This window comes from Hemibagrus wyckioides, linkage group LG17 (genome assembly GCF_019097595.1).
Source record: "Hemibagrus wyckioides isolate EC202008001 linkage group LG17, SWU_Hwy_1.0, whole genome shotgun sequence".
Lineage (NCBI taxonomy): Eukaryota > Metazoa > Chordata > Actinopteri > Siluriformes > Bagridae > Hemibagrus > Hemibagrus wyckioides.
The window spans coordinates 13,448,763-13,466,479 of record NC_080726.1 but is presented as its reverse complement, the minus strand read 5'-3'; the positions used below and the strand labels follow the sequence as shown (position 1 = coordinate 13,466,479).

Genomic DNA, 17,717 nt, shown 5'->3' with positions numbered 1-17,717 from the left:
AGAGGTGAAGTGAATAACACTGATGATCTCCTCATCATGGCACCTGTTAGTGGGTGGGATATATTTGGCAGCAAGTGAACATTTTGTCCTCAAAGTTGATGTGTTAGAAGCAGGAAAAATGGGCAAGCGTAAAGATTTGAGCGAGTTTGACAAGGACCAAATTGTGATGGCTAGACGACTGGATCAGAGCATCTCCAAAATTGCAGCTCTTGTGGGGTGTTCCCGGTCTGCAGTGGTCAGTATCTATCAAAAGTGGTCCAAGGAAGGAACAGTGGTGAACCGGCGACAGGGTCATGTCCAAAGCTCATTGATGCACCTGGGGAGAGAAGGCTGTCCCGTGTGATCTGATCCAACAGACGAGCTACTGTTGCTCAAATTGCTGAAGAAGTTAATACACAGGAGTTAAAGGATCTCCTGCTAACATTTTGGTACCAGATACCACAGAACACCTTCAGGGATCTAGTGGAGTCCATGCTTTAATGGGTCAGGGCTGTTTTGGCAGCAAAAGTAGGACCAAGACAATATTACGCAGGTAGGCATAACGTTATGCCTGACTGGTGTACATTAACAGGACAAAGCCTGAATCCCATCACCCCCTAGTGACAGAAACGTGCATGTGCAACATTTGAACTTTTTTTTTTTTAAATAAATATCATGTATAGAAAATATATAGAAACTGTAGGTTTTGCAACGAAAGAAAACTATTTTTAATAAACAGTCTGATGAAAGCTATAGAGCAAAAAACAAGCTAGTGCATGTTTTAATAATTTTATTTCCTTTTTTATATATATATAGATATTTTTTTATTTAGATCTGTACAACCAAGAATCAAACCTTTTCATGAGTCTAGCAAAAACTGACCTGTACATGGTTATGCTGTGGGCAGGATTGCTTTTACACTCAAATAATCAAATAATTAATCAACTAGCTAAGCAAAAAACACTTCAAACCAGTCCTATTAACAGGATATGTAATCGGGGTGAAGAAAAGAAAAAACAATCAAAAAATACATGATCCCTTCGTTTTGATACACTCTTCCTAGTGTTGTACAAAAGAACAGTGAAATTTTATTTACACAGACATGGACGAAGTGAAGTATGAAGGGGTGATGGAGCATGGCAATGGAAGTATTTGAAAAGAAAAGGCCATGAACTTCGAGCACTGAACAGAAGAAATGGTCAGAAATCTACTGGGAATTACAAAGAAAGAAAAAAAAAGGGGGGGAAAAAAGTTCCTGCATTGAATTTGCTGTGCTGCCTTATGTTTGACTGTACAGTGCAGAAATACCTTAACAGACTACATTCTATAAGTACATTTAAGTTCATAACTGCCTGGTGTGGTTCATGGTGTTTTTTCCTAAACAGCTTCAGACAAATCTCCCAACAACCTGAGCACCAGACAGAGAAAACAAAACCCATTCCACAGACAGTACAGATCCTATGGCATTTCAGAGAGAATGAGGTTACAGAATAGTGCACTTCCCTTTGTAGTCTATAGAAACATATCCTATAACGGTTTACAAGGTTGTCAGTTTCACACAATAAATCATCATCATCATCTTTTTAGATCAAGAAACAAAATTCAAGGGAAAAACTAAAATTCAAGTTTTGACGTTAGCCCGAAACCAGACAGATGTAGTCTTCATCAATCATTATAGCAGCACACACAATCACAAATCATAAAGGGAAATTAGTGCTCATGTAAGAAGAAATGAACAAACAGACCAAATGAAAACAGCTGGTGAAATTTTAGGAATTGGCAACCTTAGGATGGAAGTGGTATAGCAGCAGAAAACTGGATGAGTGAGCCCTGAATGACACGCGCACACAAATAATAATAATAATAATAATAAAAAATAATAATAATAAAAATCCCCAGTGGTTTACACTCATTTTTAAACAAAATACCGGTACGGCAACAGAGCATTCCTCAAGTCAAAGCCAACTAAAGGAGGGGGAAGAAAACAAAAAATAAACTAAATGAGACTTCTTAAAGCTTTTCTTGTTTTGCAACAAACCATTGTTATGTTTATTCTAGCAGCCAGCGTGATGAGACTGATTAAACGATGGACATTCGAAACATTCCGGACTACAGACATTAGATATTGACCACGATGACCGTTTTGATGTAAAGAACCTGACTGTGGGCAGAGCAAACTACAAACAAGTGAGCAAACCTCCTCCGGTGTTTACGCAAAGCCACGCTAGATAGTGAACTGTGGGATGTGTCGTGTGGATCAAAGATGTGCTCTGAACAGGACTGCATGCATACAACTGACAGCACACTATATGCAGTTTGTCTACCCAAAACAGGAGCCTGAGCTCTGATACACCTCAGTGCTCTGATGTGGAAGTTCGATCACAGGTCAGGATAAACGTGTAGTGAAGCCATGTTCAAGTGAAGCGCAGGCCATCGCTTTAGTGTATTCCTCGAGATACATGAAAAAATCTTGAATAATGGACTCTTATAATAAGAGCAAACAGGAAAAAAAACAAAAACAAAAGATAAGCTGCATATGATGTTCTCACTGAAGGCAATTTGTAGGACATGTCCCACAGACCGTGCGCAGCGGAGAGCAGGATTTTGGTTCCCTCTGTAAGGCCACATTGATGAACAAGACTCTGTGGTAGTGGATCTACCGTTTCTTCGTGACATGGACGAGTCCTGTTCTATACACTGAATGTGCACGGGTGTTTGGGACACTGGGCCTCGACCTCATAGGAACTTGCTATAGTGAACCACTAAAAAATAAATCCAGTAATAATGTGAACGAGTGAGACAGAGCTACAAAAAGTATGCACAAGTTGTGAACCCGAGCATCAACAGTCTTTACAAACTGCACCATTATTACATTTTTAATGTACACCTTTTTTTTTTTAAATACATAATTGCAGCTCTTAAATCCACAGTCTGATTTGTGCTGAAGGAGCTTCGCTGGACGGAAAACAATCAACTTGAATTACTTACTAGATTTCTTTAAATTTACACCACTGAAGAATTTTTCTTTTTTTCCTTACAGTTTTCTTTTACAAGATGTTCTCTGATCAAAACGTGGCTGTCTCCCTTTCTGTTATTAGTTGTCCCCAAGTACAGTACATTAATTTATTTCGAAAGGGAGTAGAAAGCAAAACCATAAAAAACAAACAAATGTAAGAGTAATTTTCTGCTAGCCGGTGATGTGCACTTCAGGTAGGCAGGGTCTAAAAAGTGAAGGAGGGGATGGAGGGTGAGAGAAGAACAGGAGGGGCAAAGGATCAGAAACTGTCCACCCACGTAGCTAAGCCTCGCTCTGCTAATGTACGATTCAGCAGAACCAGCTGCAAAGAGGAGAAAGAAGAAATTATATCAAAAACAGGTGCTAACATGTAAATCCTTACAGGCAGAGAAAACTGAAATGTATATAAATAGCCTGCATCAACGCATGCATTATCCATGCCTATGGCATAAACAAACACATTCTACTCTGCACTTTTACTGGTGAGATCCCTCAATCCTGCCCTTGTTTTTTAACTGGTTCGCAAAAACAGCTAAATAGGAATGGATTTACTCATAGGTACATTTAAAACAAGAAATTTAATCGTCTAAAAATTAATCATAAAATGCTGGAATTTCTGAAGAATCTCTCTTAGCTGTGCTCCTTTTATTAAATTTTTTTTTCCTGAAGGCAAAGACTTTTCTTTGTTACTGTCTTCTGTGCATATCAGACAAGACATAAAATAATAATAATTAAAAAATAAATTAAAAAATGGATTGTACACTGTAGATTTTTCCATCCTCAAGTGAATAAAAATAACTTCCATGTCTGCCTTCCTTTCTCCATTTAGTAGTGGTTTCTTGTTTCCGGCTCTGTGTGCGTTCTTTTTATGGTTTGTGGGCATCACAAAATGTGTGCTGTATCAGGCGTTGACAAACATTTACACAACTTTACTAAAAGGCTGATCGAAGGTGAAAGTTCACCAAACGAAACTGTCTACAACCAGGAGTTCTACCCCCTAAAATAAAAGCCCATGTTTGCCATGCCTGAATTCAGCCAAACCCGTCACTATTATCATTACAGAAGCTTATATTATAGTAACTCTAACACTAAAAATCTAACCAGAAACTTCAAAGGAAATTCTCTCTTCCTTAAATCCAGGAAAAACACGACAAATACTGATTAACAGCACAAATAATGAATAAAGATCTATTCTCTAGTCTGAACACTCACCTCATCTCCAACCATGTTCCACATCTGTACTAACGGAAGGCCTGTGTTATTGTCGTAATTTGTAACCTAAAACAAAACACAAATACATTAAAAAAAAATAAAAATAAATAATAAACACTATACTATAAAAAATGTTCAGAAGCTCATGTTGGTCAGCACTTGCCTGTGCAAGCAAAGGTAGCCCTTGTGTCATCTCTTCCAGTGCAGAGTTGGCTTCAGCTGAAAAGCTTTCCTCTCCTGCAGAGGATCAGAGGAGGGCATGAGGCGGGTTATAGACGACGAGGAAAATCAACTTCTAAAACTAATAATTATGCAACCATTGTGAGACACACACCAGGAAGAGGAGCGATGTTGTCCAATAACACTTCTGTCCCTTGGAACGGTAACGTCACAAAGTCAGACCTGCAAGAAACGAATTATTTATGAAGAGGAAAGCTTAAAAAACCCTGGGTGTCATACTTTAACACCAAGCAAAAGGAGCAGCAACCTAATCTGACGAAGAGTATCAATCTTCACTCGGTCGTAGCCGCCGTAGTCCACGTATCGGATTTCCACTTCGTTAGATTCCTTATAGAAGGAGATAACCTGCGCTCGCCACCACGCTCCCTCCACCGCAGGAGCCGCACAAATCACACCAACTGGCAAACGGACAAAATGCAGATTAGTGGAGAAGAAATGCACGGTTTGGGCCCGTGATTGTGACAGACCGGGTTTCTTACTTTCAGCAGGTGAAGGCAGGGCAGGAGTGCCAGGCTGAGAGTAACACAGGAACATTTGCTGGTCCAGACTTCGCAGAGCATGGTATGTAGGGTGTGTGTGCTGCTGGACGAACACGTGGCCTGCTGAGACGATGTTCACCACTATCACCTCCACTGTTACACCGTTAGGAAGCAGGAGCTTTAAAAAGGAAGAAAAAAAAAACTGATTTAAAAAAAAAAAAATGATGAAGGATCAGTTTCATAAAATTCCCTGATTACAAAAGATCCAGATAAGCAGCTAACACGAGTGAAAAGTCACAATATACATTACCTTATTATTCTTAACCATTCATGTTTCATTTAAGCTACAAATAATTTGAAGAGGTTATTTTCACATTGGCACTTCACTTTACTACTGTTGACTAATGCCTTGGAACAAAGGAGACGCTCGTTACAGAGGGAAAATAAACTCATACTGCTCCATCCATGCATCTTTAAACGCTCTGTTCTCAGCGTCGACTCCTCTATATGACAAGCTAAGCCATCTGTTTCCTAATCAGACCTAATGTTTCTAGCCAGGTAGCTAGTCTCCGGTCTGTCTTCAGCTAAATAATTTACATGAATGCATGTGGATGGATCAACTGTAAAAGATTAACTGCTACAGAAGCTGCATCATGTTTAAAAAACTAGTGTCGCTGAACTATAGGCAGTTTTTAATTCCATACGTTTAATCGGCTCAAGTACAGTAACCCTGTACCCATGCACTGTGATGCACTGTATTACTGGTATCAATGAAAGACCATCAGATATTTTCAGCCTTTACGATAACAGACAGATATAACAATAGGTACAGTGTGGTTAAATATGCCTCCTTGTTGTGGAGAAAAGCAGAGAGGTCCACATGTTTGTGTCTGTTTGAGAGACTAACAGCTTACTGTGGAAACAATTGCTCGTGATTGATTTGGAGACCTTATTATTGCAATTAAGAAAATGAGCTACCCCCACCCACACACGTGTTCTATGGATCGCTGTTCAAATAAAAATGTGTATTGTATCTAGGTGCTTTAATACATAAACTAAAAGGTGTATTTTTATCCTTGTGTCTTCCATACCACTGTTATCGTTTGTGCTCTGAACATGTATGCATATAGATGCAGTCTGTATTTTGTCTACCTGAGACAGAAGCCTGCGCTCATGTTCTATAACAGTCATCATCATTAATTTATTTGTCAGTGTTAATTATATATGTAGCATCAGTACGGAAGATGATTTTAACCATGTTAATGGGAGGTTATTTCCATACTTCCACTTTAAAGCCTTTGGACAGTCTCCTGTTTAGTAGTATGTATAAGTAGCTAATGAGACTGCAGTACGTCCTGGTGGTACAAGATGTCATTAAATCACTGATTAAACCAGTTTGAAAGTATCTGTTTTGTGGAAATGAAATAAATATCTGGTTAGAGTGACTTTTACATTCCGTCAATCCAGCAAAAGGCAGAAGGATTCCTGTCTGGCAACATTACTAAAGAAAAGAGCAAACCAGAGTGAATCTTACCCAGGAAGTCATGGGCAGGGAGGGCAATGACAGAGGCAACGATGGAGGAGCATACAGGTTGGTCAGGTCCAAGTCTTTAAATTTCTTGCCAATCAAGGCCAATGCTTTATCTACCTGCTGCTGGGCACCTGAGTACCGATAATACATGTAATTACCACACAGCACATTTCAACACAAGTGAACACCTAACAAGCTTGATGGGAGCATCTAGTGGACCACTCACCCTCTATGTGGCAGATCTGAAACTCTTGAGTGTAAGGCAGAGTTGAGATGTAGATCTTTGCCCCAGAGCTCTGCTTCAGAAAGCTCACATACCGACCTTGTTTTCCAATTAATCGACCAACCAGATGCTGCAAATGACAGATGAAAAGGACATCAGAGCCAAGTGAGCATTACCGATCAAATAAACACGACAAAATATCTTGAATAGACTGTTACAGGCATAGTTAGTTCCAGATTTAAGGATTATTTGTCACATGCACACTTGTAGTTCATACGCAGATACAAAAAGTAGTGGCTCAACAGTTCGAGCTCAGAGTAACTGTTCAGAAAGTTGGGGGCTCAAGCCATAGCATCGCTAAGCTGTGCTCTAAAGCAAAACAGTATAATTCCCTTAACACTATACTGCTCCTGCAGCTGACCCTGTGCTGACCACAGCTTCCTAACAAGCTGGAATAAGTGAGATTCATTTCACACAGGGCAACAATGCATATGTGGTAAATAAATGCTTCTTCTGTGGTATGCATGTATGTATTTGTATCCATATGAATTTACACCAGTGTCTATGCAAATGTGCCTTGTGAGACCTGCATGATCAGGTGCTGTGTGTGTGTCTTACACAGGAGCTGGTGTTCATGAGTTCAAGCAAACTAACTTTTTAACATGGCTAAAAGGGAGGGCTTTACAATTATGCTTAGACTCTATGCTTGCCATTATAGGTTATGTGCTTGGAAAAAAAAAAAAAAAAAAAAATTACAACTACTACTCAGAGACTGGAACTTAATTAAACATGGAACTCACCTTTGGCACCTCTATTTCCCACACAATCAGCTCAGAGCTCTGTGTTTGACTGGCCTGGCTGCCACTTCCTGTCCCCAAAGCAGAGCAGCTGTCTACCGAATCCATACTGTTCACATCCGAACCTACATCAAGACAGACACGAGCAAAACAGGACATTAAGTCTAACAGTCTAAGAGAGTCATGAGTGACATTTACCTTTCATATTTTTTTTTTTTTTTTTTTTTAAATAAAAAAGATCCCACGTAACCCATAGAAAATATTTTTTACATCAATAACTAAAGTTCACCTGGCATCCTCTGCATGAAACTACAAGCGGATGATTTGTATAACACGTTTACTGCTGATGTCCGCGTTATACATTTATCCATAGCCTGATCTTTACAGTGCCAGAAGTTAGACCCCTTGACAATGATAAGACAGACTCTGGGTCAGAAAGGTTGTTGCTGTCTGCAGATATTTTCCACAGAATCTCCACACACACACTGGTGCTCCAGAGGATGTAGCTGCTAAATCTCTGATGTGAGAAAGTGTCAGCTGGTATCTGTAGCTACTTGTCTACTGATGGTCTGTAAACAGCACTGTAGCTGGTGAGGCTCGCTTACTTAAAATAACCGAGTGTGCTGTTGCTCATCAATTCATGCCTTCATAGATTTGTTTATAGACATTTTGTACGGATGACGCAAAGAAAGTGGAATGCACAAAGTGTTTTTGCTGCCTACAGAACATACACACAGTGTAGTACAAATGATATGTCTGCCTTTTCCATTGAAACTCTTCTAAAAGCACTCATGAACACGTACACTAAGGCTTATCTAGTCAAGCAGTTTCTGCTTGATTACTGCTCAGTAAAGCAGATTCTGCTGATAGCCGTGATATCGGTATAATTTTTTGTATATCCCTAAACAACGTTTTAACAGCTTTGTGTATGAATTGTCTCTGAACACAAATGAAATTAGCTCATTTCATCAACGTGATGAGTTACCACAACGGACACCAGACTCTTTTTCCGGTCCTGCACTTTTCTGCATGAGCATAAATAAGTGACCGACACCTACAGAAAGCTTTTTCATAATATTCACAGCTCAGACAGAAAACAAGCAAATCCATTAACTCATCAAAGCTCATCGTGACTTTATAAATCCTGTTGTGCTTGTGACCCCGACAGAACCTGCAAGCACAAAGTGTTTGTTTTACGACGAGCCGTGTCGCTTCTCTCACGTCTTTGTTTTTCACTCCGCACGTGTTTAAATACGAGGAAATGGAGTGCTGAAAAAAGTTAATAGCTCAGAGAAGTGTTTTAACAGACACCACTTTAATAAATTAAAAGCTGAAACAGAAAACAGCTTCCAGGACACACAAGTCCCAATTTTTCTTAATGTACAATATGTGAACTTTCATTTAAGATTAGATATGATGAACTGAGATGATGCATATTAAGACCATGTTTGTGTTATCCTTTTCATGAAATACTCCATGAAACCTGTTGATGAAAGCAAAATTCCTCTTTAAAAGATGTTTTGAGAGGAGAAACATTTATTTTTAGATTCTGTATCACATGCAGTCAGATACATTCAAATACTTTTGAGATAAACCTATACCAATATCAATCTTTCACAATTACTAACTTTTTTTTGTATTCCATTTTTGTATACGTTCTCCAGCACAAAGTGCAACAAATACAGGCAAAACTCAGGTTACCAACCATCCATGCGAGTAACAATATGGACGCTGTTGACATGTGCGCACTGCAAACGTGACCATAAGCATGGTTGATGGTATGGCACTAATATGAATCCAGAACCTGTCGCCAAATGAATAACACTCATGGAGGAGGAGTGGAGGACTAGTGAGTGAAAAACGACAGTCTTGCATAATAAAATTTTAAAAAGGGAGCCTACACACTGAAATGCTATCACTTGTCTATTGAATAGAGCTCCGTCTGAAAACACGGAACAAAGCCAAGTTTAGAGTAATGATGTTGAGGATGCCAAAAAACAAAGCCAATGCTGAAGAAAAACATTTGATCCCCAAACCAAAACTCCATCTCAGTCCACCTTCACACTTTCGGGCACACCTGGTACCTGGGCACAAAGGATACCAGACTTCAGCACAGGTTCTTAGCTACAGTCCTTTTTAATGGAAACAGCAGCGATGTGGGATCACAGATTTATCATCTCTTCCTATACTGTATAATGAAAAAACAGAAAGCCTTTAGGCTAGGTACAGATTAAAACCATGCAGCATACTTTCAAGCTTGGCACTATAATCATGCTAATGCAAGATATCCTATCGATGAGAAGAGACTACAGGGAAGACAAAAGGTGTTTCAGCAGCCAAAGCAGCTGAAACATCACACCACCACAATAAATCATACCAAATGCTCAGACCAACAGGTGTTTCCTTCAAACCATTCAACACGCTTACATCCTAGTGAAGACTCCTTCATTAATGCTTTAGGTGAGTCTGGAGAATCCCAAAGATTCAGGGGCGATGGTGTGAAGACACGTCAGTGTCAGGCCCACATTCATTCACACCTAAGGGCAAATGTACCGTCACCAATCCACCTACTGGGGTTTTATGAGGTGGGAGGAAACCAAAGGATGCGGAAGAAGCAGACATTATTCTAATGATAGAACAGTTAACTAACGATAAAACGATAACTAATGATAACACAGTTAACTAACTTGTGTGGGCAATAAACATAAAGATTAAAAAACATTATTAAAATGCATGTATTCTATATACTTCCTTCTGCATTGCATGAGGTTTTTTGCTAATCAGTTATTAGGAAAGTCATCCAGTACGCTCTACATATCAGAAATAATGGCACTCGCCTCCGGACTGATCAGCCTCCGCTTCACTGGTTCCGTTCCTGAGAGCTTCCCCATTCACCTGTGCTAGCACACAGGAAGTTGATGCATGCTCCGCGCTCAGCGCAGGCTCCTCCGGAACCGCTGAATCAGAGCTTTCCTGATGATTGTCACCTTTTTCCTCTGAAGTCGTGATCCCTGAAATCTGAATAAGGTCCTCTTTGCTGTCATGCACTGCTGATGATAAATCTGTGCTGATGACAAGGTCCTCGTTGCTGATACCATCCTCTGACTGGCAAGTGCTACACCCAGAATCCTCCGTTCCCATCACAGCCTCCTCTTTGGCCTGAGCCTTGGGCAGGATCCGAGTCGATTCTAACTGTCCCTGATGGTCACTGAGAACAAAATTGTCCTGCGTCTCGGACTTCTCCCAATCAGAGGGAGTGAGGCAACCGTTGATGACTTCCTTAGCAATCTGTGCTGCATGCTGCTCTACGTGATCTTTGTAGCCTTCAGAAGAGGAACCCACCTGAGACGTGGACTCGTCTTCTTCCCTGACGATTTCCTTTCCATTTAAAGTAGTCGCGATGCTGCAAGCGACCTCTGGATCCTCGCCGAGCTGAGAGGTGGAGCTACTGACTGCCATGACCTCTTGAGCAGCTGCTGAAATGACTTCAGTGATGAGACCGGCTGCAAGGAGCTGAAGCTCCTCTGTGCTGTCGCTGCTCTCGACTGGACGGCTCAGGTCTCCGTTCTCGTGGTTCTGGACTTGTACAAAATCGTTTAAGACCGGTGAACTGGTGGAAATTGGAAATGAGGCAGGAAGTATGGGACTGTCAAGACAGAGTGACTGTGAGGAAGCTTGAGTGTATTGATCCCCAGGTGTTGGCGAGGAGGCAGCCAAGTCGTCTTTGGTGGAGGATAGACCGTCTTTTGCCAAGTCTGCTTGGATGTTCTCAGCAAAAGGAACAGCCAGTACATCATCAGCCACCTCTCCTTCAGGCTCTGGGCGCTCAGCTTTGGACAACTCCACAGCCTGACATATAAGTGGTGTCATTTCCTTAGTATCAGTCTCCTGTTTGTCAAGTGTTTGATCCCAAGACTGCTCGAGTGAGCCAGAAGTGTCCAACTCTGCTTCAGCAGGCAATTGGTTTGACTCCATGCTTAGAACAACTGCTTCTTGTATCTCATGTGGAGAACTCTCCTCAACAAGACTAAACGGCGTCGACGCTAAGACGGGGGACTTTTTCCTGACCACTTCAAAGCTGCTCTGTTGGGAGTCTGTAGCTGCAATGCTGCAAGGAGGAGGAGGAGGAGTGCCCAGCTTTTCCACTACCACTTGAGAGCTGACTGCTTCTTCTATTGAGCTGCTTGTTGGTAGTGTGTGAATCCGTGCTACAACCTCCGGCTCAGCAGACGCCGGTTCTTTGGCATTGACTTTGTCTAAGCACGGTCTGCCGTGTGCTGTCTCCACCATTCCATTGGTGCCCTTACCAGGTGAAGCCAGCAAGCCCGCGACTGGTTCCTTCTCGCTGTCATGGCTTGTGATCCGTGCTTTCTTGCGAGAAATGTACCACCACCAGCCTATGAGTGCAAGCACTCCAGGAAGTGTATACGGGACAAAGGACCGAAACCTGAGTGGCATCTCCTGTGGATCCTAAGTACTGCTCCTGTGAACAGAAGAAGAAACACTTGAGTCAGAGCTTAGCAGGCCGCAGTATAAATAAATTAGCATAGCAGTAATCCTTAATATGGTGTCATTAAAAAACGTGTCAACCTTCAGGAAATTGATTATAAAGTGTTTTCGAACTAATTTCTACAGCTACTACACCCGGTCCTACCATAAGAGAATGAATTATGATAAATTATGAGAATAATTATGAAAATAAATTACACTCATGATTAAGTTACGTGGATATGTACATGGATTTATCTGCATGTTTTCCTAATTGAATGCTAATGAATGAACTGAAAGAAAGCTTGTTAAATCAAAATTATAAGTCTATAAAATAAATTGTGGAGACTGCTAGTATAAGAGGACATCAGTTGAAGATATGACAGAACTGCTGATTATTGTGAAAAGCTGATATGACGCTCTGTGGAAACACTAGCTAATCACACCATATGCAAAATACCTAAAAAATAGTCTGTGTGAGTGAGGCCAATCGACATTTTAATAACAAAATATTGTCCTGTAAAAATGTTCAGAAAAGCATCAAAATGTAATCCCAGCCTTCATGGCTACCCTGACCAGGAAGATTTTGTGTATCCACTAGTACTAACAGGCCCAAACAACAGACTGGACTCCATGCTTTGCTTTCTGGCCAGCAGTCAGTCCATGTTAAAAAAGGATACCCAGACATGCCTTTCCTTAACTGAGCCAGAGAAGCCCAGGCTGTGAACAGAAAGGAATGCATTACAGGGGGCAATGCGTCTCCTCTCTCTATGGCTTCCGGAGACACGGCACTACATAAAGGGACACAGTGTTTATAATATTATAAACTTGGACTGTGACCCCCAAACAGATTTGCTGAAATGGGATGTGTTAATCCCATGGCACGAGGAAGGACACATGCCATGTGTCGTACCAGCATGAGTGCTAAAACAGACGACAAAGTGTAAAACAAACTAACCAAACTGATTTTTCATCAAGCTCCAACTGGTGTCACTGGAATCATCATAATCCTCAGGGTTAATGAAGGACCTCTTGAAACCGAGACAAATACTGTTACCAGCCGTAAGTGAGGCAGATCCAAAACAACCCTTAAATTCACAACAACTTAGAAACCTCTTAAAAATTCTCTCTCTCTCTTCAGTGGTCAAACATGACATTACTGAGCTTATCTTCATGTTTGTTATGATTGATGTAGCTATGAGAGAGCAGTGATGGGTCGTCACCACTTTAGATGACACCCAAGGACATTTCGATCAATCAATCCAGGGTGTTTAGGAAACTAATTCATGAAGATCAACTTCAACAAGTACTGAGGACAGAAAGTGTGTGCTCAAACAACTTGACTGACAGCTTTCAAACAGATCAGGGTTGAGTCACTGGGTCATCTGCTGAATTTTGCATACAGCCATTTACACATTGGTGATGCGAGGGCAGCACTGGGTGTGTGGGGATTAAAGCCAGGCAATCATCTGTCTGAGCAGGTCATTCTAACTATTGTCCCATTTAGTTTCACATCTGTCTATAAAAATGTGTCAGGATCAATACTAAAGCAACTATTACCCAATCAATGAGAATGGACTCACTGAAACAGAATCTAATTACTTAAATGTACTGGAGGTCAGGGGTCATCAACTGGTGGACTACAGTCCTGATGTTGCAAACCCGGCAAAGTATTTCAGTGGCCCAGCGCGACTACAGAAAATGTACCGGTTGCAAAGGAAACTTGAACCTTGTCGGTTCACAGTGTAAATAAAATACACCGAAAAATCTATACGTTTGTAAGAACTCTCTCTGGTCTGATTAGAGAAGTGATGATATGGCTTGTTTTAAGAAGTCAATGAAGACAATGCTCATCATCATCATGACAAAGTTAAAGAAAAAAAAGTTCAGAGGTCAGGTGAAGAGACAGTAAGGTGAAGTGCCACTATGAAACAAAATGACAGCTTTGAACGGTTTTATAGCCATAAACTAATTGTTTATGTTTACTAATTGTAAATATGTTAAACTGCTTATGTGGACCTTTGTAAGTAAGACATTTTACATAACCGGACCTTCACAATGTTTTGTTAAAGAGCCTTGGGGTGGGTTTTGTGTTCACTCTACAAGTGTTTCTGCAATAAGAATAAATAAATAAAATAAAATCTCACAGGATTCAGAGAAAATGGGCATTGTAATATGTAAAAAAAAATGTAATATGTAATATGAAAATGTAATATTTCTAAATCGGTAATATCAAGGCAAAATATTTAGATAAAGGTGACAGGTCAAGTTCTCGGTAGAAATGCTGGGGGGGCGGGGGTGAATAAATAAATAAATAAATAAATAAATAAATAAATAAATAAATAAATAAATAAAAGAATGTATAGGGCATGAAGTATAGAAGTTATAATTGTCAGGATGCGCGCACACGAGCACGTACACGCGCTTACTGTAAAATATCTATTGGCATTTTGGCAGCTGGAGCTCGGTTCACCTTGGCCGAGGTTAAATAAACGCAAAGGCAGAGGGGAACATGGAGCCCGGTTTGGCTCTATGGCGGCCTGCACACACCGAGTCAGGCACCGCGCCACGCCAACGTACGACCTTGGGGGAGATAACAAGTACCACTAGGGTCACTGTATGCCTATAACACGTAATAACGCTGCCATTTCGCCTAGTAGTGACGTTTTAAGCTGCTTATTAGCTGTGTGGTCTGCACTGAGATTATCATGCTCAGTGTGAGGTAATGTTAATATGCGGACCCAAACACTAGCGGCTGGGGCACAAATTCACTCGTTTTTATCATCTCGTTGCTTTCCAATGTCCAATGTTTATTTTTTAAAAGCACGAAAATATATTTCTAAACCCTTTTAAGATAATGCAATGATAAAAGCAGTAGAAAGAGGTGTGTGAAACTCACCAGAAGTGCGCTGTGCAAAATTATGCCATGCATGTGGCGCATGGTGTAGCGTACTGGGACTCCATGCGCGCTAACGGACTAGCCGTCTAATGCTAACACCAATATTATTCATTACTGTAAGATCATGAAAGCGAAATTTTGCTGCCGAAAAAAAATACAAAAAATTGCACTGTATAGCAGGCACAAAACCCGCGGTTTAACTGATATAAGGTGCAGAGATGAATAAGCCGCGAGGATAAGCTAGCTGAATTTGACCTAGTGCATGTTGAATACAGTGGCGTCGAGTAGGCCAAGGCACAGCGCGAGTGAACAGCATGCAAGCGGGCACCTGTCCACTACTAACTAACCCAAGTGTCCTGACTTTCAACTATTATCACACCAAACATACTGGCTAGGATTTGTGGTGTCCTGTTAAGAGCTGACAAACACCTAACCCTTCAGATAAATCCACCATGTCTGTGGTGAAATGCGACTTATTAGAAGACCGTTGAGATTTGCAGCATTACAAAAGGTTTGATGTGATCGTGCAGAGTTCACAGGCGCAGCGGCGTGTCTTTCTGAACTGAAGCACGCGCTGTGGACCTTGATAGCATCATGCTCTCAAGTTTAATGCTAGAATTTTCCCCAAAATCAGTGGCTGTTCCTAAACATCACCGATCTACGCAAGCTAGCTATGCTATATCATTATTATCATTAATATTAAGTCTATTACTAGCTAGCGTGTTATCTGAATGTGGAAGCATTTAAGAAATTGTAAGACAAAAAAAATAATAATAAAGACTCAGATAAAGTCCTTTCAGAAAGCTATACTTAATTATGTAAGAGTGCACATTTAGCTTATTAACGGCATGGTATTGTTACATTATTATAAATGCTGCATAAGTGTAAAATAGCGGGCATGAAGAAAGAAAGAAAGAAAGAAAGAAAATGCCACAATAGCCGCACCGCTAGCTAAATAGAGGGCAACACTAAGACACTATAAGAAACTAGCTAGCTTGGTGGCTAGCTAAGCAGACCAGCTAACAATCCATTCCCCAGTTAACGAACACACAGACCGGCCTCTCGGTGCTGCACCGGCGCTCCACACAATCTCACCGTGTTTGTATGTCCTTCCCACCGCCACTGTGAACCGCACAGCCGTGATAAAACTCAGTTACTAATCCGGTCCTCCGGAGCCAACACCATCCACAAACGCGTCCCTGCTCAGTGTCTGTCTCTTTCTCTCCTCCCCACGTGTTGAACCACCGACAGCACGCTAAACAGAGCCGGATCAGCTGTTCAAATCTCGCGATAACCGCGCTTTAAGCGACGCGGTAAGATCTCGCGTAACTTTGTTTAACGTCAAGGCTGCTATCACGATGATGATGGTGATGATAACGGTGTTAATAATGATGATTAGAAAGAGTAGTATTTATTCATTCATCTTTAGAGAATCACTTTATTCTAGACAATCAAGGGGAAGATGTACAAGACAGTGGTGAGACCGGTCATGCTGTATGGTTTAGAGGCAGTGTCACTGAGACAGAGACAGGAGTCAGAGCTGGAGGTAGCAGAGATGAAGATGTTGAGGTTCTCTTTGGGAGGGACACGGTTGGACAGGATTAGGAACGAGTACATCAGAGGGACGGCTCATGTTGGACATTTGGGGGACAATGTTAGGGAGAGGCCAGATTAAGATGGTTTGGACATGTTCAGAGGAGGGAGAGTGACTATATTATTAGGAGAATGTTGGACATGGAGCTGTCAGGAAGGAGGCAAAGAGGAAGGCCAAAGAGGAGGTATATGGATGTAATAAATGAGGATATGAAGCTAGTGGGTGCAAGTGTTGAGGATGCAAAAGATGGGGATAGGTGGAGAGAGATGATTCGCTGTGGTGACCCCTGAAGGGAAAAGCCGAACGAAGACGACGACTTTATTCTAGTCAGCTTGACAGTGGATCTGGAGCTTTTCTCAGGAACAAAAGGAGGAATGAGAGGCCAGTTCATCACACACACACACACACACACACACAATGCTGGACAATAGACAGTCACCAGTCTATCTACTGATATGTTTCTGGAAAGTGGGAGAAACGCAGAGAACCAAATCAAAACATGGAACTTGGAAATGTGAGGTGAGAAACATGAGCCATTACACCATTGTGTTGTCCTGTTACAGTTATTATTATTATTATTATCATCATTAGTAGTAGTAGTAAATAATACATAAGGAATATATCAATAGATTTAAAAACATAAAATTCTTTCATTTTCAGCTGACAGTACCACTCAAGTTTTCTGTACAACATCCTTCACAGGATCCCAGGAGACAAGGAGTGGGACACCCAGAATGGAGGATCAACCAATCACAGGGAGCACACACCCATTCACACACTACAGACTATTTAGAGATGCACATCATCCAACAATCCATGTCTCTGGACTGGGGAAGAAACCGGAGTACCCAGAGGAAACCCCAAAGCATGCAGAAAACACGCAAACTCCACACACAGGGTGGAAGTATGAACTGAACCCCCAACCCCGAGGGTGCAAAATTTGTCTTTTGAGTTTGCTGACCTTACCTGAGGATTCAAACAGCACAGAAAAGAGAACTAACATTTTCTATGAAAAGTATGGAAAGGGGGAACGTATTGATTTTTATAAAGGTTAAACACACTTCAAAAACTACTATAGACTTCTGAGAATGCAATAAGAAAATCTGGAAATACAGACGGAGGTGTTGTGACAGATTAATGCTTAAATATGTGCACTAAGATTCACTTGATGGGTAAACATATTCGGTCTGTATACATTCCTTACATCTGCAATTTCTAAAGACTTGTATTCTAAAATAAAGATCTCCTAGATTATTAAT

At 41.0% G+C, this 17,717-nt stretch overlaps 1 protein-coding gene across 2 annotated transcripts; it reads right to left on the bottom strand.

Annotated features, from left to right (window-relative positions):
- Positions 1-754: 754 nt before the first annotated feature.
- akap1b (A kinase (PRKA) anchor protein 1b) lies at positions 755-16,120 on the bottom strand. 2 transcript variants are annotated; one of them, XM_058413894.1, is made up of 11 exons: positions 15,960-16,120; positions 10,315-11,960; positions 7,481-7,602; positions 6,684-6,810; positions 6,461-6,588; positions 4,927-5,104; positions 4,695-4,845; positions 4,542-4,609; positions 4,371-4,444; positions 4,208-4,273; positions 755-3,317 (listed from the first exon to the last, which is right to left on the bottom strand). In XM_058413894.1, the coding sequence occupies exons 2-11, from the start codon at positions 11,933-11,935 to the stop codon at positions 3,255-3,257; spliced, it is 2,598 nt and encodes an 865-aa protein (XP_058269877.1). In that variant the 5' UTR covers positions 11,936-11,960; positions 15,960-16,120; the 3' UTR covers positions 755-3,254. The 2 variants fall into 2 exon arrangements, with proteins under 2 accessions (XP_058269877.1, XP_058269878.1); XM_058413895.1 differs by lacking the exon at positions 15,960-16,120 and adding an exon at positions 14,865-15,634.
- Between the last annotated feature and the right edge of the window lie 1,597 nt (positions 16,121-17,717).

Coding starts and splice junctions, on each gene's coding strand:
- akap1b (XM_058413894.1), bottom strand. CDS start 11,935: ATGCCACTCAGGTTTCGGTCCTTTGTCCCGTATACACTTCCTGGAGTG. Junction 6,811..7,480: donor GGGAAATAGAGGTGCCAAAG/GTGAGTTCCATG, acceptor TGTCATTTGCAG/CATCTGGTTGGTCGATTAAT. Junction 5,105..6,460: donor CCCTGCCCATGACTTCCTGG/GTAAGATTCACT, acceptor TCCTTTTTAAAG/CTCCTGCTTCCTAACGGTGT.